Source organism: Paroedura picta, chromosome 5 (assembly GCF_049243985.1).
Source record: "Paroedura picta isolate Pp20150507F chromosome 5, Ppicta_v3.0, whole genome shotgun sequence".
Classification (NCBI taxonomy): domain Eukaryota; kingdom Metazoa; phylum Chordata; class Lepidosauria; order Squamata; family Gekkonidae; genus Paroedura; species Paroedura picta.
The window spans coordinates 17,812,410-17,833,363 of NC_135373.1; the positions used below are offsets into that span (position 1 = coordinate 17,812,410).

At 46.7% G+C, this 20,954-nt stretch overlaps 1 protein-coding gene across 1 annotated transcript; it reads right to left on the reverse strand.

The window, feature by feature from the left end:
* Window positions 1–8,790: 8,790 nt before the first annotated feature.
* On the reverse strand, window positions 8,791–20,944 carry DEDD2 (death effector domain containing 2). The gene is made up of 6 exons (XM_077336737.1): window positions 20,806–20,944; window positions 19,170–19,801; window positions 17,947–18,057; window positions 17,485–17,616; window positions 10,903–11,300; window positions 8,791–9,607 (listed from the first exon to the last, which is right to left on the reverse strand). The coding sequence occupies exons 2-5, from the start codon at window positions 19,642–19,644 to the stop codon at window positions 10,927–10,929; spliced, it is 1,092 nt and encodes a 363-aa protein (XP_077192852.1). The 5' UTR covers window positions 19,645–19,801; window positions 20,806–20,944; the 3' UTR covers window positions 8,791–9,607; window positions 10,903–10,926.
* Between the last annotated feature and the right edge of the window lie 10 nt (window positions 20,945–20,954).

The following is a 20,954-nucleotide window of genomic DNA, read 5'->3' on the forward strand; positions in this document are numbered from 1 at the left end:
CATGTCCACATGGGGCACCTTCCCTTCCCACCAACTCCAGGCCCATCACTGGCCATTTTGGGAGGGGACGCAGGTCAAGATGTCCATATATGGACTTATAACCAGAAAAACCTTTAACAAAAAAATTAAATATATTTTAAAAAATTAACTCCCATCCATTCAGGAAACCTTTCGAGGGCCATCAAGAAACCCCAAGGTTTCTTTAAATAATTTTTAATTAAAAAGAAAAGAAACCCCAAATTTTCACAAAACCCTGGTTGAGAAAGCCGGCTTTAGAATTTTAGCCTTTCTCAACTTTTTTACCATTGAGAACCCCCTGAAATAGTCTTCAAGCTCCCAGAACCGCCAGAAGTGGTGCAAGTATGGTTAGGAAGCCTAGCTGTGTACATGCCTACTCAAGACCCCTCCCCACTCCCGCCTATCACTGGCCATATTGGGAAGGGAAATCAACATGACTATTTATGGTCATCACCTAATAAATGTTTACCAAATTTAATCTTGAGAACAAAAGGCTATTAAACCATGTGGTATAAGCAAGCACTTCCCAGCCTGTGGCTCCGGACTCAGGAGTGGGTCTCAAAGCCTCTAAAAGTGGGCCACAGACCACTTGGTCCTAATGGCTGCCTTTGCCCTTTCCACTGCTCTCTTTTGCATTTTGGAAACTAAGACCCAACTCTGGATAGAGTAACTTCCATTGTCATACATTAGTTGATCATTTTTCTTCACATTGATCAAGTCAAATGGGAGCCAGCTTGGTGTAATGGTGAAGAGCCACTAGGGAAGGTAGCAGATGATGGATGGATGGACGGACGGACAGATAGATAAAATTTATGACCCTGCCATTTTGGGGCGATTCACAACAGTCAGTAAAAAAATGAAATAGCATAACAATTAAATATTAAAAACAGTTTTTTTTTCCGGTGTGGATCCTGCTGAATCCAGATCGATTTCATCTTGGTCTTCCTCTTTCCTCCCCATTGAAAGAGAAAAGTGTTCTGCATGAGGTTAAGGATGCTCAGAAGGGGAGGGGGGAGCCAAGCCCAGATGGAGTCTCTTTCTTTTCTTTTCTTGAAGGGGAGGGGAGAGAGGGTTGAAGACAACAAAGGAGGGAGGAAAAAACCTCTACCCACAGAAGTTACTGCTTCTGCAGATTCTGGGGAGAGAAAATTAGCGCTTCCCCATTAAGAAAACCTTACAGCCTGGGCAGCTTTGGCAGCCTTGGCCAATCAGGGCTTCTCTACCACGGCAAACATGCTTTCTCAATCCGATTCTGAAAATATTGAGGGTTATTTCCACTCCTAAATAGCATTACAATACTATTTTTGTGTTCTATGCATTCTATGTAAAATTTTGTTGCTCCATATAGACCAAATTTGTAATCAAGAACACCCCCGGTCAATGGTGTCCTGCTTTACCAATGTTAAAATCTGTTCACCTTAAGTAATCTTCCGATCAAGAAGAGGGGCATCACAAACCTTTTCCTGTTTGCAGTGTGGAATGCTGGCGAGCATCAGAAAGTCACTGACAATGAAACAGGGCTAGGGCAAGATATTTGGTCACCCCAAGCGAGGTACATCTTGTTTGAACATGCCAGATGTGCCATGTGAATGACTGAACAGAACATGAAGAATATTCAACAGAAGGAAATGCTAGATTAGGAACCACACACCCTAATATTTTGCCCAAGTAACTTTATGAATCATTAGGAACAGCACCATCCTATTGCCCGTGTCTAAAAGTCCTCTTGAAGAATTAAGTTTTGCAGAATTGGTGGAAAGCCAGGAGAGTGGGAGCCTTCCTGACCATCTCAGACAGGCTGTTCCAGCATGCGGGGGCCACAACCGAGAAGGCACTGTGGGGGTTGAGACCCCTTTGGGGGTCGAATGACTCTTTCACAGGGGTCATGGCAGGGCAAGCAGCTTGCTGGGGGGGGGCGCCATTCACACAACAGCTATGCGGGGTAGATCGTGATAGAGCGTTCGTCTGTCTGGAGCAGCGTAAAAAAGCGAGATTGGCATGATGGGACAAGAGGCAGAACTGAACTGAGAAACCCCAATAAAAAACAATTTATATACAATCATGAACAATGGATCTTCACACCATTGGTCAGTTTAGGTTTAATTTCTGAGAAAGAACCCTTGCATAATGCTATGGTTGGGGGTCACCACAACATGAGGAACTGTATTAAGGGGTCATGGCATTAGGAAGGTTGAGAACCACTGTCTTAGAACTATTATCCCAGAGCAGTTCTCTTAGAGCTTTTTCTGCCTCACAGGGTGTTTGTTGTGGGAGGAGGAAGGGAAAGGTATTTGTTAGCCACTTTGGGACTCCTTTGGATAATGAAATGCGGGGTATTTAAAAAAAGCTCTTCATCAGCTCTCTCTGCTTGCTCACTGAGGGCATCCCCCCCCACCCTAGGAATTCTGTGGTGGGCACAGCCACAAAACCCTTGCAGCAGGAGATGGAGCGAACCACCAAACTGCTGCCACAGGAGACGTTGCCACACACAAAAAGGAGGCCCAAGCACTGGGGAGAAGAGTGAACATTTCAAAACTATTCTGGGAAAGAGGAGAGAGAGAATAAGGTCAATGCTGTGGTGATGATGATGATGTTATCCGTTCAGTTGTGCCCGACCCTCGGCGATTCTATAGGAAAGTCTTCGCCACACATCCCTGTCTCTGACTGCTTCTTTCAGTTGGCCCACGGTCATCCCTGTATCGGCTTTGATCGTGTCGAGCCAATGGATCCTTTGGCAACCATTTTTGCCCCTGACCATGCCGAGCATTAATGATTTCTCTAGCGAGTTTGATCGCATGATGTGTCCAAAGTAAGAGAGCTTCAGCCGTAATATCTTGCCTTCTAATGACATAGTTGGTTTGCTCCTCTCTATAACTATCTTGTTGGTAACCTTGGCTGTCCATCGTATTCGCAGCATTCGTCTCCGACACCATAATTCGAAAGCATCTATTCTCCTCCCGTCTTCCTTCTTCAGGGTCCAGCTTTCATATCTATAGGTTGTTATGGGGAAGACAATGGCGTTGACTAGCTGGCACTTTGTATTAAGGCTGATATCCTTATTTACTGTGGTGGTAGCTGCCACTAAAACAACACCATTTAAATCTGCCCAGTTTATCTAGTGGCCAATCAGAAGAGCTGATTGGGCAAGTGCCCAGCCACGCCCACTTTTTAAGACCACTTGGAGCTCTGATGTAAGGCCCTTCCAAGTCCATTGAAGGTGGGAGTGAGGAAAGGGAAGACTGCCCCTATTTCTCTCTCTACGTTGCAAGATGTGTGTCGGGCCACCTGGCCGTGACATTCAGCCAACGAGCTTGTGTCTCAAAGTCCTTCTCAGGTATGAATCACTAGCAGAGCAAACCCCTTGTGCCCTCAGCAAAGGAAGGGAGAAAGGGAACAGGAGCAAGGCCAAAATGGGGAATAAAAGAAGACAACACATGGAACAGAGAGATGGGAAGTGCCGAGAGATCTGAAGGATGGACAACTGAGAGACGAGGATGAAGACAAATCGATGGTGGTGTGGAGATAAGACAAGTTCTGTGGGAGGACCCAGCCTAGCCGGATGTTTCCAGCTTTTGGAAGCTAAGCAGGGGCTCATGGGTAAAGTAGTCAATGGATGTCTGGAGAATCACAGTTTGGCCACCCCTGATCTGTGGCCTTGTAGAGAGGTGCCCTCTATGGGGTGCCCAAGAGGAAAGACTGAGAGATGTCAGGGTGGGGCCATTAAAAAGGAGGGCGACAGAGATAAGAGTTGCAGCATTCAATAGGGAGGGGATGAGGAAAGAGCAAAGAGCGCATACAAGCCAAGCAGAGGAAAAGGGGATCAACAGAGCATGGATTAAAAACAATTGAAACGTTACTTTCCGACAGTTAACATTGGAGCGCTGCCCTCGAGCTCATCTCTGTTCCGAAGAGTCTCTCAGTGTGGTTTGAGCTGTGGACCCTCAGTTTTCCTTCAATGCTCTTTGCTGTTTCCTTTTAGGCCATGCAGGAAATCCACCAAATTAAACTCTCCAGGTTCCAAAATCTGATCAGATTGATTTGCATCCTTTTCAGCTCAGAAGTGGCAAGAGAAGTTTAGGACGCAACCAGATGAGGCACACATAGAATCTCCCCCCCCCTTTGATCCAGGGGAATGCTTGGGAGATTTGTATGATTATTGTTCATCAGTGACACACTATTGATTTACAATTGCAATAATGACGTTTATTTAGGGGGCCCTAGGAAAGAAACTGGATGGAATCAGATTAGGGGAGCCACCTAGTGGCCATGTGAGCAATGAGCCTGCTTCTTTCTGGGAACTGAGAAGAGCTGTTTTCGTACCCTGCTTTTCACCCCCTGAAAGAGTCTCAAAGCGGCTTGCAATCGCCTTCCCTTCCTCTCCCCACAACAGACGCCTTGTGAGGTAGGTGGGGCTGACAGAATTATCTGGCCCAAGGGCATCCAGCAGGCCTCATGGGTCTCAAAACAGTTTACAACTCCCTTCCCTTCCTCTTACTGTAACAGATTCCCCTTGTGAGGTAGGCGGAACTGAGAGAGCTCTCAGAGAGCTGTGGCTGGTCCAAGATCACTCTGCTGTTTGCATATGAAGGAGTGGAGAATCACACACTGTTCTCCAAATTAGAGGCTGCCACTCTTAACCACTACACAAAATTATAGTAGCAGGTGGTTAGGATGGAGTAAGGAAGACAAAGATGTCAGATTGAGATGGGCTGGGGGGATTATGCTTGGTCATGGAAATCATATGTAGCTTTACCTCTGAGGCCAAAGGATGAAATCTCACTTTCCATCCTGCTGGAGAACCAACGACAAACAGTCTGTATGCTTTAGGGAAGGGTTTCTTGACCTGTGGGTCACATCCCAAAAGTGAGTTGCAGCACTTCAGAAAGTGGGGCACAGGCCCAAAAGCAAAGATCTGACCCTGGAAACCGGATCTTCCATGCCATATATTAGCTGGTATTTTCTTCTTCACTGCATCTACACCAGAGGTGGCCAAACTGTGGCTCTGCAGCATGCTGCTGGCAGGGGTTCATGGGAATTGTAGTCCATGGACATCTGGAGAGCCACAGTTTGGCTACCCCCAATCTACACGTTGATCAAGTAAAATGCATCCTGATGGTTATTAGAGCGACTTTGTTAGAATCCTGGGTGGGGCTGGAGGGAGTGACAGCGAAGGAGAGGGCAATCAAAGGCTGGGATTGAACTTCCACAGGCAAAGGGTATGTATGTCAGCATGCAACCAATTTGGGGTTCAAGAACCAAGAGCCAGCTTGGTGTAGAAATTTAGAGTGGTGGCCTCTAATTTGGAGAACTGGGCTTGATTCCCAGCTCTTCCTCCACATGCAGCCAGCTGAATGTGGCAGTCACAGTTCTCTCAGAGCTTTCTCAGCCCCACCTACCTCACAGAGTGTCTGTTATGGGGAGAGGAAGGGAAGGCACTTGTCAGACACTTTGAGACTCCTTCAGTTAGAGAAAAGTGGCATATAACAACCAACTCTTCTTCTCCTCCTCCTTGGTGGCAACTGTGCCATTTCTGTGATAGTTGTTTGTTTCTCAAAAACATCTGCTTGGCCACTGTAGAAAATTAAATGCTGAACTAGATGGGTGCCAACGGCATTGTTTGCAACCCACCCACCCCCCCAAAAAAAGGGAAAAAAAGGAAAAAGAAAACACACACAACAATTTGGGCCACCTGTTTGGATCAACATACCAAGTAAATTTGGAATTGTGGGGTCCACTATGCCAAAAAAACTGTTGAGAACTGCTGCTTTAAGGGATGCAGGGGCTCATGGGAATTGTAGTCCATGGACATCTAGAGAGCCAGTTTGGCCACCCCTGGGGCGGGTATATAGCACATGTATCAGGCATACAGAAGTTAAACCTCCAGTCCAAAAGATCTCCAGTAGCAGTCCATACTGGTTCTTATGGACTCCTTAGTCTGACGCCAGTATCAGGCATTTTCCTATAGTCTTTCACAGGTATTTTTTCAGATGGTCCACTTGAGGCCATGTACATTCAGGGATTTAAAGCCCCACAAAAATCACGTTATTTTTTTTTTTTAATTATATCCTCCTTCTCATGCTTGTGGCAGATCCTGATAAGGCAAGTCACGAAACCTGACCCAGGAAGCTCAGCTGCTAAACGGTTTGCAACCCATCTCCTGGGTGAGAAAGGGACATCATTGACTCAGCTGGGTTTAAAAAGATCATGGGACACAGGAAGGGCAGTCTTAGGATAAAGGGAAGCTAAAGGACAGGTAGCCCTGAGGGCACGTGGGCCAGAGAAACATGGCTAAATAGGAAACAGCACGAGCTGAGGGCTGACAACTGGCACCTTAACGATGGAGATCCTTCTCCTTTCCAGCGGGCTCACTTCTTAAGGAGCAAGAGCAACCGTTCTAGGCATGACTGAGAGAGAGAAAAGACCAAAATGCAGAGTTTTAGATTTCCAATTGTCACTTTTGCGTGACAATTAAGCATTTAAGTAAATTTTAAAAATTGCACTGTAGCTCCAAGCCATCTTGGTGTAAGGGTTAAGAGCAGCAGTTTCTAATCCAGCAAGCTGTTTGATTCCCCGCTCCTCCACATGCAGTCCGCTGGGTGACCTTGAGCTAGTCACAGTCCTCATAATACTGTTCTCACAGAGCTGTCCCCTCTCAGCCCCACCTACCTCACTGGGCATCTGTTGTGGGGAGAGGAAGGGAAGGTGACTGGGGCCACTTTGAGACTCTTTCAGGCAGTGAAAAACAGGGTATAAAAACCAACTCTTCTTCATCTTCTGTCTACAATTTTGGATTAAAATTTTTGACCAGAAAATGATTGATGCTGACCTCTTAAGAACGTCCCAGGGTTGGCATCCCATCTGGTTCTTCTAAGCATGACCACTGCTATTTCTAAGAGCGCAGAGAACCAAAAAGCTCTGAGTAAGTTCGGTCTAGTGCAGATATAGCCTATTTCAAATACACATCAGGTATAGCTTTCCCCAAGGAACTCAAGGCTCTTGACAGTTTTAGACCAAGAATGCTTTGCCAGCTCTTCCATTCACAGAACTACAAACCCCAGGGTCCTTTGAGACTCCTAAACTTTGACATGTCCTGATTAGTCAGCGGTGCATGATAGACTGAGGCCATAGGGACCATGTATGCTGTTTGTATGCCAAAACTAGCTCCACATTTCAGAAGGTAGGAACATATGATACAGGAGGTTGTCGGGCACAGGAGTGTAACTTGGCCTATAGGGCTCGGAAATGCTTAATTCCTGGGCACCCTTCCCAGCAGAAACAGTCAATTCCTCCAGCAGCTCATCTCCCAGCATTACAGCTGTACTTCATGAAGGAAAAAAAATCTACAGAAAGCAAAGCTCTAGGCTTTTCAGTTGAAGGTCTCCAGAGGTTGGTTCAAAAATTACATAGAATGCATTTTCTTCTGGCTGAAGCTACAAAGCATTTGAATTTTGCAACTTCCTTGGAGCTTTAAAAGTTGACTCACCAGGGATGCCAGCCTGGTTCTCATGGAGAGAGTACCACAGGAGACAGCAACTCCTTTTCTTTGGGGGACCCCTGAATTAGCCCAAAGACTGTCTCGTACAATATTTTGTTTGTGGTCAATGCTTACAAGTTCCCTCGTGTGTCCTCCTGTCCTAGGTTTGTCTCCCTCTGCCGGTCTCCGGCACAAGGCCCACTGCATTACGAATGACTCAGGCTTGGTTAGCCTGATCACCCACAGCCTCTGAAGAACCCACACCCTATTAAACTGCTTGGAGGTGCAACTGTTCCAGGACAGAGCAATCCCTGCCAGCCCAGCTACTTGCTTTCCCTGGGCAACGTCCATCATAGCTGGCATGTCTCTCCCCGGTTATTTGACTTGACAAGGGAAGACTTCAGCATTTGTGGGAAAATCACTCAACAACTGGCTGCACATTTCTATGTCTATAACCGGAAGGGGTAAGTGTTCACCTTCCCAGCAAGGCAAGCCGTACCACTGCTGCACTCCAGCAGCTGACTGTTTGCCATGACTACCCGGGAAGATACAGAGCCTCCTATTTAAGCAAGGCAGCGCAATAGCACTTCAGAAGCTAGACGCTGTCCTGGCTTGTGCTTGGGTCAAGGCGATATGCACTGAATCGCCTTGTACCTAGAAGCCCTGTGGCCAATGCACATCTCCAGTGTCTCATTCTGTTCAGTCTCCTGTAACACAGATGAGAACTTGAGGGGGGAGGGCTTGGGCTTGTATGAAATGAAGACCCCTGGAGTGGTTTTGACTGAGGTTTAAGCATGTTGTCCCTCACTTTCTAGTAAAAATAATGAACTGGGAGGGGCGAGTCCAGTGAAGAAACAAATATAGAAAAATACAGGTGCACTGGGAAACCAATTTGGCAATAAAATATCCAAATTGGACTTGTATAGAATCTTCTCTCTTCAGTAATTCTTTATCCTTATTATTTCACACAAGTCCCGACATGTATCGCCTGACAGCTTTTTCAAGAGACAATGGTTTTTATATTTAAGGACCAACTTCAGCTTATTAAGGAATCTCTTGACAGAGTATAAACTTAGCTTGTGGCGCTCCAGACGATACACGGATATTTTATTGCCATATTGGTTCCTCACTTTCTAGTGACAGATCTTTTGACCAACCTTCAGCCATATTAGCATTAACCCATTCCTCCCCTGCCTTTCCTCATGGGACAATCAGCAGGATCAGAAGATTTCAACAGAAAACTGGGAAATAGGGACATTTCTGTGCCTGAGGCTTGGTTCTCATTAAACGAAGTCTGGTGACTGCAAATTCTCTTTATTAACATTTGTCATTTGCAAATACAATACAAGAACATCAAAAATTCTTTTGTTCTGTAAAAAAAATTAAATTACAGATTTCCGCTTCCCCTGCCTGCCCCAGTGCCATGAAACAGACTCCTCTATGTGAGATGCTGTGGGAACTGCTTGTCCTTTTTATAAAAAGACCCCTCTATTATTTATACTATGTGCAAATAACCACAGGCAATTGAAAAATATCCCTCTGGAAAGTAACTCAAGCTTCCACTGTTTACAACCATCAGCACTGTGGCTATATACTTAACTTTGGTGGGGAGGGAGACACCCGTCCCCAACAGCAGACCGAAAAGTGGTGGTTACTCTTCCTACAAAGCAGCCAGAAACGGCATGCTTCATTGCCATCCATCAGAGCAGTATGCTTGCACTTCCACAAGGTGCGGCTGCTCTGCACCACGGGGAGGGAGGAAATCACACACTGGTAGTGAGCATGATATACACTCTGATTTGTGCCCTTTTCGTAGCCCTCTGGACATGTATTTCTGCCCAGGGCATCCCATTCGGTTCAGAGGGAGAGGAACCCTCTGAGCAAGTGCCTCCGGTCCAAGCCCTGCTGCATTTGAATGTCCATTCACATCGTTTCTTGTTGTCCATTCAATGCTTCAACCCACAACATGACCAGCTGGGGCCTTCTGTGACTCCCCAGGGCCCCATCGCTGCCAAGATCCAGCCTTGCCCCACAATGGGATGAAGGTTCCTTTTTCTCAAGTCCTTGTCTTCTCAAGTCTGCAAATCCACGTGGTAATCGGATCAATGGCACGTCCTGTGAGGAAGGAAGGAAGGAAAGAATGTTAAACCAAAATGCTGGCTTCAAATCCCTTGAAGGACCACTGCTGGAAGAGAGGTCTAATTCGTGATAATAAATGCCAAAACTCCTGGTCCGGAGGCCTCGGAGCAAACAGGAGATCACAACAATTAGAATGAATAACAGAGCAAATAGCTTCCTTTAGAATTCTTCTTGTTTCTTCAGCTGAGTTTGAACTAGTTTCTCTTAAGGAAGCGAAGTCATAAGCTTGCTCTGCTCTACAAAAGGAAGGCCCCAACGCTCTCCCTCATGCTTCTTCTGAAATCAGCCTTTTCTTCTTTGGCCCAATGCCTTGATTTTTCTGAAACAGAATTGGAGGAGGACAGGACGACTGAGAGGACAGCTAAAGCTAGCTTGCAATGAAAATGTGCTTAAAAGACTGTTAAAAGCTCACTCTCCCCCCACAGAAATACACTCAAAACAAAGAGTGAATGGAGGTGGAGACCGCGGGCAGGAAAGAGAGGTGGATAAAGCCTGAGCAGTTATGAGGCAACAACCCACTCACACACCCCCAATTCAAGTACAGGCTAACGGGGTCTAAACTCGCTGAGACTGAGATAGAAAAAGATCTTGGGAGTCGTAGTGGATGTCGACCCAGTGTACTGCGGCGGTGGAAAAGGCAAACTAGCGATCATTAGGATAAAACGCCTAATATTGTAACACCCGTAGGGTGAGGTCTTGGTTGGAATTCCGTGTATCGTTCTGTCACTGCATCTCCAAAAAGACATTGCAGAGCTGGAAAAATGTCAGAGGAAGGCAACCAAGGTGATTTGGGAATTGAAGCACTTTCTCTAGGAGGAAAGGCTGAAGAGTCTGGGACTCTTCTAAACTGTAGAGATGACTAATGGGGGATATGGTAGCGGTTTCTAAAATCATGCCTGGGCTGGAGAGAGGAATCCCCCCCCCCAAAAAATACCAGAACTCAAAAGCTTCCAAAGAAGCTCATGGGTAGTACGCTCAGCCTGGACAAAAGGAAATACTTCTTCACACATAGTGATTCAAATGTGGAATTCGATGCTAGATAATGGTCACAGGGATCAACATCCTGGAGGATTGGTCTATCGTTGCCTACTGGCCATGGTGACTGAGAGAAACCTTCACATTCAGAGGCACTAATTCTCTGAATCCCAGAACCAGGAGGCAATGTCAGGGGGAAGCCTGAACCGGTTGGTCTCTGTGTGAGTCAAGATGTTGGGCTAGATGGACCACTCTTCTTATGAGCACCACCAGCTAGCCTGGAAAGGCAAACATACTTCTGCTTCCTGGAGGAGGCCAGGTCACCAGGCCTGGGGAGCCACGCTTTCCAGCAAGAGACGGCGTCCTTCCTCGTAATCATCCTCATCCACGTTCACCAGCAACCGGATAGCCTCCTGGCCCACAGCTTCTTTGAGCGAGTCTGTGATGAAGACCCCTTTCAGCGCCTCCAGCAGCGATCCATTCATATAATCACTCCAGAAGGCATCCAGGTAGGACAACTCTGAGAATTTGATGTCACAGATGATTGAGCCCAGGTCGCGTGATTTAAGGATGGTGTTGGACTGCCCAAAGACATCAAACTGACGCTCTAGCCGGTTCTGCTTATTTGACATCACATTCTGACGCAGGATGGGCTCATGCTCACAGTATTCTGCACGAACACGGAGCCTGATGTCTGAGCAGGACAGACAGAACAAGGAGAGAGGGGAGGGCAAGGAGAGAGAGAGAGAGAGAGAGAGAGAGAAAGATAAGTGCATTAGAGCGATAGGTCATAAACATACCATGCAGACAAACACACGGTCATGCAGCGGTATTCCAGGATTGGGCTAATTGCCCTAAGCAGGTGTCAAACACAAAGGCCCACCATGCGGAAGGTTCAGGCCGCTTAGGAATCCCGAAAGATTCAGGCTCCTTGAGATGGTCAGTCCCAGCAAGGGGTGTTCAGAATTAAGTCTTTGAAGCGCACCTTGACACAAAATTACAACTGAACTTCACTAAGGCCCAATTCAAGGGGATCCTTACTCCAACTGGACCAGAAAATGTACCCAAATCTACAACTGCACTCACTCAGCAGCAAGTACTATTGAAGACAATGGGGCATGCTTCTGAGTAAACCTGCATGCTGTTGAGCAGTAGTCAAACTGTGGCCCTCCAGATGTCCATGGACTACAATTCCCATGACCCCCTGCCAGCATTTGCTGGCAGGGGCTCATGGGAATTGTATTCCATGGACATCTGGAGGGCCACAGTTTGACTACCCCTGCTGTTGAGCCTTAAGTTAGGCTAGATCAAGAGGTACACCTTGCCAGAAACTCCATCTCTTTAGATCAAACCTGTTAAGTCTCAGTCTCCCTAGCTTCGCCACTCATTTTGGCCATCTTATGCCAGTATCAGTGGGCGACATCAACGGGGGGGGGGGGCGTCTTCAGAGTACATCCCCCATTGGAAGACTTCCAACCATTTTGCAGCTGAATCCTTTATTTTACTCTCTGCTAAAAAAAAATATACTAGGACTGCTACAGCTGAATACTCACTCCAATGGAAGCATCAGACTGCTTTAAGAAGGGCCAAGAGCCCCTGCGATTGGGACAGAGAGCTGAGGCATCCTGAACGAAATCTCAACTACCGAGACCTTTTTCTGCAGCTGAACTCTGAATTCCCAACTAATGATCTTCTGGCCTACACAAACACAGAGACTAGGTTGCAAGCTTAGCATACTATTATGCAGAAGACATCTCAGAAATTAGTGAAGTTCAGTTGTAACCACGGATACCCAAGGCGGAAGCATGGGATTGTTTTGATCAGTTGCCCAAAAATGTCATCAGCGTTTCAGCTGAAATTTGAAAGGTTCAAAAGGGAGGGAAAATGGAACAAATACAAAGTAGGAGATTTTTTTTAAAAGGAGGCAGGTGGTGCATTACATACGCTCAACAAGGCCGCCAGCTTTAATTTCTCTGTGTCTTGGGATCATCACCTGTAGAAGCATTAACTCGAGAGTGCAGTCACAGCCCTTTACCAGCAACTCTGTACGGCCTGGAGTCCACACCCACCCATGCCAGCTTGGTACAAGGCAGGGGTCGCTAGCCAACTGCCAGAACAAACCCCTTTGTTCCAGAAGGACCACAGCAGAGCAGTGCCGCAAATTGAGGCTCGACAGGTGACATTGTTTTACTCCGCAACAGGCCAGCCAGGAAACAGCACTCTTTGGGTCAGCACAGAACAGTCAGGGGCTTATGCTATGAGCAGCGCCATCTCTGTGCACATGATTAAAGCCTGATGGCTTAGATGCTTTGAAAGTGAAGCACAATTATTGTTATTCTGTATATGAGCACCTGCTTGCTGTGATGGGGAGAGCAAATTAAGAGAGCTCAGCTGTTGGGCCCACTGGAAACCATCTCAAATCTTAACCAAAGCCTCCCAACTCAATATGCTGGCCACAAGCAAAGCCGCTGGGAGGTTTTGTTTTATTAGCACTGTACAGAGCTTAGATACACAGTCTTTGCACCCACGGTTTGGCACATTCAGATTTTATCAAAAACAATCCAAGCCCGCCCACTTTCCAATAGCAACAGTACTCTGGAATACAGAATAGCAGCAGCTGTCAGAGTTGGCGTTAAGCACACTGGCATCCCCATTTGAGGGACTGGGGCTCCCAGGGAAGGACATGAGCCTCAAATACAGGCTCTGGTGAACAAACCTAGCCTGTGTTTCAAAGCAGGCAGGACGAGCATCAACTGCATGGCTCCATGAAAACAGGTGGTGTGAAATTGGTTCAAAGGAGGTAGGGGATTGGTGGCCATGACTAATGCAAGCCCTGAGCAGCTGCATCAAATTAGACACTTTGACTTACATGTACAACCATCACAGCTGAGGCAGCACGAACTCTACTGCACCCACCCAAGCCCTCTGGTTTTTGACCATGAAGGGGAAAAAAGGGCTAGAAATTCAGGCCCCAATCCCCGCCAAATAATCCCACTGCAGTTACTTCTTAGGAGAGACAACTTGGAAATGGTATTACTGAGCCTCGCACCAGGGAAGCTTCTGCTTATGGCTTTCCCCAAGTTCTAGTTACAGCAGCAAGAACGAAGAAGCATCCAAGTTTGTTACCAAAGTAGGATGGTTTCCGAGAATGAGGCCTGTCACCTCATTGCCTGGGCAAACCCTTCAACGTATATCAAGTACGTGATGTAGTTTTACAAGCCAAGATCAGCAGACCCAACAAGGAAGTTGAGAGTTTAAGGTAGCAGTTGCCCAGAAGATAAATGGAACCAGTGTGGAATACCAACTCAATTGTGTTCCACAAACTACCATTTTCCCACTTGAGGCACACAAGTCGGAGTTAGAGGTCATTACAAACAATTTCACTGCACAACAATTCCCCCACTGAGTGGGAAGCAACCAGTCCCAGAGTCCATGGCTGTGTCCCTTAACAAGAGGGCTGCAGGGTCCAGATGCAGGGTCGCTTCTAACATTGGAGAAGCGATGAAGATGCAGCTGGAAGAACCATTAAGATTTTGCTTTTTAGTTTGCCTTTTTATTTGCTTTTTTTTTTGTTTTTTACCAGAGTCTGGTACTTGGCCCGCTTGCTTGGGCCAATACTTATGCTTTTCCAGGGATGAATTTCAACTGTGGACCGAGAAAAACATGGTTCAAGACTTTTAGCACATGGTAACATCAAGAAATCATTCTGAGATTCAATATGGCAAAAAAAGGAAAAAAGAACGCAAGAGGGTGTGAAAAGAGCTCAGCTAGCTTCTGACGGCTGCAGATACCAGACAGGACACTCAATTTAAGTGCCTTACTGTAAATGAGGACCAAACTGCTTCAAGATCAATGAAGGGTCAAGCTCTTCCTAATGTCAGCTTAACCCTGGGGGGTAGGGGGGAGAACTCTGAAACAATACCAAATGCATTTCAAGATAAAACACAGTAAATAACCCCAGGTCTATTAATTGTCAGCAGTTCATCCATCAAGGGCAAAAGCTGACAAGCCAGAGGAAAAACTGCTCGGGAAAACCAACAGATGCAGCTGAAGAGGATGGCAAGCATCATTTTAGGTGAACTGTTCTGCTGAAGCAGAAAGGGATTTAACAAAACTCAAGAAAGAACCCATAACAGTTTACAGTGGCCTGATATCTGCAGCTGTAGAAATAGACATAATAACGAAATATCACCTGACAGGAGGACGCCTATTGGATCCCACAGATTTGTTGCTGAGCAAAGTGTTCAAGGGATCAGTGCCTGAGACATCAACCAACAACAGCCCCATAAGGGGTGCCTCCCTCACTGCTGTGGCATCCCAGCCTGTTTCCATCAGACCCTGCTGGAAGCTTGCAGCAACAAGCCCCCCGCGGTGCCAGTCCGGAGTGGCTCTACACTCTGGTCACAAACCCAAAGGCTGCCGACCCAGCCTTGTCCCACGAATGTCACATCGGCCAACACGCCTTTGTGAAATGGCTGTTTGAGAGGCTGGCATGCAGGATGAGGCAGCCCGTGGTTCCTCTAGCATTAAGATAACTCAGCACACATTTAGACACAGATTTGCTTTCACAAAGAACTGGTGGAAACTTGGGTGCATGGATTCATTTACCTTTGCGAGACCATTCTGTGAGAGGAGAGCACACAAGAGAGACAGAGTCTCTTTATCATCAACTTTTGCTTAGTAACCTGGAATTTAAATGGTGGATTGAGAAAGAATTGGCAGAGATCAAGCAGCAACAAAAAAAGAGAGACCATTTGGAAGTTTGCTTTGTGGGTTTTGGCATCTAAGATCTAGTTCTGGCAGGCTGACGCAGCCCAGGAGGTTGCAATATGGAGATGGGTATCAGACTCCAAAGTTTAGGTGTGCACCTCAAGAGACTTTACAAAACGCAGAGCCTGTCTCAGAAGCAGCTGTCTGAATCAATGAGTTAACTCTGCCCTCATGAAGCAGTAGCATTACATGAAGGTAACATTACAAAACATACAGGCAACAATCTGGTGATGAATGGAGCTTACAGTTTGGTCCTTGCACCTACCCGGCAGAAGCCTTAGCTGCACCATGGAGTTGCAGTTTTGACACTCATTGTATTATTTTTGAACCTTCTTCGTTAGAACCAATTGCCTGCAAATCGGTCAGATGGTAAGAGAGCAGTTTGTGCATTCGTTTTGTTTGTTTCATTTGCACTGCACTGACACAAAGACAACAGCACACTGAGCTATGTGGAGAGCCTAGCCCTTGGCACCTGCCTGCTGAGTGAGGGCCTCTTCAAATATTATGTCTGCACAACATGAGAAGCACTTTCCAACAAAGGAAATATGAGAACTCTGTAGGTTGTCACAGGGAACAGTCTACTTACAGGGTTCACAGTTTTCTGTACACAACTTAATTGTGCTCCACAGAAAGTCCATGATATTTGAAGTTAACCCTGAGTCACAGGAAGTGAATAGTATATGCTTGTCTTGGAGACAGATTACTCAGTATTGACCTAATTCTGGAACCTGAATGCAAGTCAGTGCAAAATTCAAATCAGGCCCCACCCCACCCTGCATAAAGACAACCTCAAAAATATAAGCCAATCGTGTTCAATGGACAGTCTTGCTAGAGAAATCAGCATAATGTGCCCCTTTAGATAACCAGAGGCACAACTGGGAATGGAAGAATACCCAAAGTGTTCCATGGGGTTCTACAGCTGCATCTTAACATGATAACGTTGGCTATTGCTGAAGAGTGGGCTACTCCACTGCTACTTAATGCCATATGGCAGACATGAACCAGGTGGCTGTAAAGAATCTCTTGCCATATCAATGGGAAAAATTTTGCTGAGTTATTTTGGTATGAAATAACTAACTTTACAACAAGTTTGATTTTTCTTTTAAAATTTTTAAATTACTATTTTATACAATAACCTTTATTTTATGTTACCAAACACCTCTAGAGCTGGTTGTTCTGGATCCAGAAGCTTTTCTTCTAAAAACTATTTTATTAAAAGACAATATAAAGTCTGCTTTTAATATCTCGCTCCAAGTAATATTTCCATAGCAGGAAGCATTCCTGGGACTGTATCAGGAACTAGCCTTCCTGAAATGTTCCTTTGTCATCAGCATGGTTTTCACTGCACTCAAGTGTGACACAAGTGTATGTTCCTTCCTTCTACCAGATTATCCACGCCTCCACTCCAATTGGTTAATTGACCTTTCCCAATTCAGGACAACTAAGATTCAAGACTCTCTCCAAGACCAGCATATCAAGCACAAGATGGAATCCATCTGCAGTTTTCACACTCCTACCAGCAACTGGGTGCTAAAGGGCTACCCATCTTTAGGCATATAGATGGCAGTCTTCAAGCAAAGGTTGGATACACACTTTTCTTGGATGCTTTAGGATGCTTAGGGCTGATCCTGCGTTGAGCAGGGGGGTGGACTAGATGGCCTGTATGGCCCCTTCCAACTCTATGATTCTATATCGGCCTGCATTCACATAGTGTGATCATCTGGAGAATTCAGAGAAGATCACACTAGGAACTGAAGGCAATATTCAGAGAAATGGGCTGGAGCCTTCCCACCCTCACCCCCCAAAAGGGGGTCAAAGCTCTCACTCCCCATTGCACTGGGACAGAGCTATGTCCCTAGAAGAGAACAACAAGGTCACTGACTAGAGAACAGGATGACCTGCATAACTGAATTTTTTTTTGTCTTCCCCCAATTCTATTCCTCTCTGGCTCCAACCAGAGAGAGAACGAAAGATGGTTTAGATCCTTAACAGAAACCAAGTTGCTACACAGCATTTTAGCATGGTTTCAAATGGGATTCATAAAAGTACTTAATGCAACCAAATGGAGGGAATCCCAAGGGCACAACACACATTAGACAGATACCTACCACATGTCACTTTGGTAGGAGTTTGGACTTCCTGCTTTGGAGCAGAAACTGCTTTGCCCCCCCGACGCCTACGGGGAGGAGCAGCCTTTGCCCGGCCTCTGCTTACTCGCTTCCTTTTGCTGGAGTTGGAGCCTAAAGTGGAGAAGAGTCACCAGAAATTATTAAGTCAGCTTAAAAACTGACAATTAAAATTTCCACACAGCTGCCACTTCCCAACTCCAAATTCCTCAAATGCAGATGTGAACCATTTACAATTCCTGCCATTTGAATCTAAAATATGATTTTAAAAATCCAGTCAAAAACTGTTAAAGTTACCGCAATGCAGTACAGACATACTCTAAAGGGATATGCAAATGGTTGTAGAGGACATGTCAGCACAATACAGTAGCCCTCCCAAGAGGAAGTGGTTTAAAATTGGAAAGGGATGACAATGCATCACTTCAGGTTATGCAACTGACACACCTGTCTCCCACTGATCATGCTGATTTTCTGCAGAGGCTGTGTTGAGACAGTTGTCCATCTGTTGGTCTGATGACGTGACAGATGGTCCATAGGTATACCTCTCAGGAGAAACTGAAAACAAAATGTGCAAGTCAAACAAAGTAGCAGCTACTACAATTAAATAAGGACTATCAATCTACTGACCCAGCTGGCTTTAAGTCACTTTTATTCTATCCTTCCTACCAAGACCTGTAAAAGGTAAAGGTATCCCCTGTGCAAGCACCGGGTCATGTCTGACCCTTGGGGTGACGCCCTCTAGCATTTTCATGGCAGACTCAATACGGGGTGGTTTGCCAGTCCCTTCCCCAGTCATTACTGTTCACCCCCCAGCAAGCTGGGTACTCATTTTACCGACCTCGGAAGGATGGAAGGCTGAGTCAACCTTGAGCTGGCTGGGATCGAACTCCCAACCTCATGGGCAGACAGCTTCAGACAGCATGTCACTGCCTTACCACTCTGAGCCACAAGAGGCTCTTACCAAGACCTGAGGATGATGTAAATGGCGGGTGCCATCTTTCTAACCTGACATCTCCATGATATGGGTGACCAAGGGTGATGGGCTCATGCAAGAACAGAAGATACCAAAGTGGATCTGCCAGACCCTTGACCAGTAGTTCCTCAAGCTGTGGGTTGCGATTCCAAAGTGAGCTACAGGTGCAAGGGGGTTGGAAGGCTGGAAACAGAGAAGACACTCAGCCTTCTTCCCCCCCCCCCATGGGAAAAAAGAGTGAGGCTTTCGCAATCATAATTCCTGCCTTTGACCTGCATCACCATTCAGTCAAGCTGTTGTTGCTCTCAGACACCAGCAATGCAAGCAGGTAAAGGTGTAGTCTATGCCCACTTTCTTGTGGACTGCCAACAGGGCGGCCCAACAAGCAGAGTAAATTTAGATGTGTATGCTGGTGTTAAAAATTTGAAAAATTCTATTAAGATTGAAGTATCCCACTATTTATTTATTATTATATTTATGTATATTATGCGATATAGGATGAATGTCCCTCGTATCCTGCTCTAAAATCTGTTTTCCTACGGGTGCTTGACAAAACAGAGCAATTGCAAGTCAACAGTAAAACCATTTCCCCATCTCTTCTAAATAATCAGATTAAAATGCCCTTCCCCTGCTCTTATATATATATATATATAATTTATAAAACAGCTTACTACACAGTCCAAGGGCCCAGTACCTGTACGCTGCCTTTTCATGGTGACATATGGCAGCAGATCATGTCTTGTCAGAACTCTCAGGAGCTGCAGCAGCTGAGTGAAGTTGGTTTCATCACATTTCCCCCTCCTTTCCAGCTCCAGCAGAAGCGCAACACCATTCTTGGGCCGCTGTCTATCTGACACAATCTCTAGATTGCCATCTGTCTTGCTTGACTTGCACCCACACTGATTCCTCCTCTTCCAGTTCTCTAGAACAGGTGAGGTGACTTCAGCACCACCTTCTTCTGCTACTGCCACAGCCCAAAGGGCAGGATCCAGTGGGTGGGTCCAAGGCTGAGTCTCATCCAAAAGAAACGAGAGCACATCTATATCATTCTCTGTGAGCTGGGAACCAATCACCTCAAACATGCGATGCAGTGAAACCATCCCATAGTACTCTAAGCATTCCTCTTCCTCCCACATGTGGTTAAAGAGTGACCTCCTCATCTCAGCCATACGAAGCTAACCCTAAAAGAAACCTAATGCTATGAACTACAGGGATAACGTGTAATGCTTTGAACACTGAGGGAGAAAGAAGTGACGTGTCCTGTTAGGGCCTTTTTGAAGATCGCACAAGTTCCTTTTCGGTTTCACAATGCTGCCAAAGACATACCTACAAAAACAGAAAGGGGAACTTATTAAACTGAATTCCAGTCACACCCAACTGGACAGCCCCTCCACAAAAGGTCAGCAATCTTACAAACCTGTGCAGAACAGTGAAAGCCATTTGCCCCTTCCAGTGCACCTTTATCCCACCGCATTCCAGCTGATGAAAACCCAACCTTTATTTTATACATACATATATATGTATGTATACATTTATAAAATTTTAAGTCCTTTTATTTGATTGTGCTCCTTTCTACCCTGCCTTTCTCCCCAGTAGACAACGATGGCACCTTACATCATTCTTTTGTCCTCACAAACCCAGCGAAGATAGGTTCGGCTAAGCATGCGTGTGACTAGCCCAAGTTCAACTTGCCAGCTACCAGGGCACGAAAGGGATTTAAACCTCGGATTCCCAGCTCACGGACTGGCAGTCTTAACCGCAGCAGCACCCTGGACCTCTTCTCGAACTCCCACCACGTAACAGAACACACCCGCTCCAGCACTCGGACCGAGAAAGGTCGCCCAGCTACGGAATCGACCGCACCCTACAAGGCGCCGCGAAGCCGCCAGATCGCAGCACGAGCGCAAGCGCCGCCACCTCGCCTGGCCTAAGGAGTGGGCAGTCCGGGCGCCTCAGGCGCAGCCTCGTCCTTGGCGCAGCGCCCGCCCCTTCCTTCGACACCAAAGCGAGGCCCCGCCCACTCCGCGCGTGAGCTCGCTGGACCCGCCCACATCCTGTTTTTTTCCGCCTCACTCGACGCGGCTCTCCTCCCGGCCGTGACGCACGAGAGCCCGCCCCCTCGCCCCCCCCCGCGGTGTTTTTCCACTCACAGGCGTCTCCTCCGCCTCCCTCGGCGTTTCCTCCTCTTCCCCCTAAATCGGCGCTTCCCTCACCCCTTCCTCCTCAACTCTCCGCCGCCACCCCAAATAAGCCCCGCTCTCCTTTCTCCTCTATCGCATGTCGGTTTACTGTCGTCTCATTTCCTCCCCTTCTCTCCGGCCCTCGCTTACCGCGGCTTCCAACCGCCACAGCTGTCGACACCGTCGTTCAGGTCTTTCTGGTAGCTTCGATGCGTCTGCGCCTGCGTCGACCTAACCCCTCCTTTATTACCTCATGGCGCATGCGCGATCGTGTGTAGGCTGTTTTTTTCCCCCTCCCC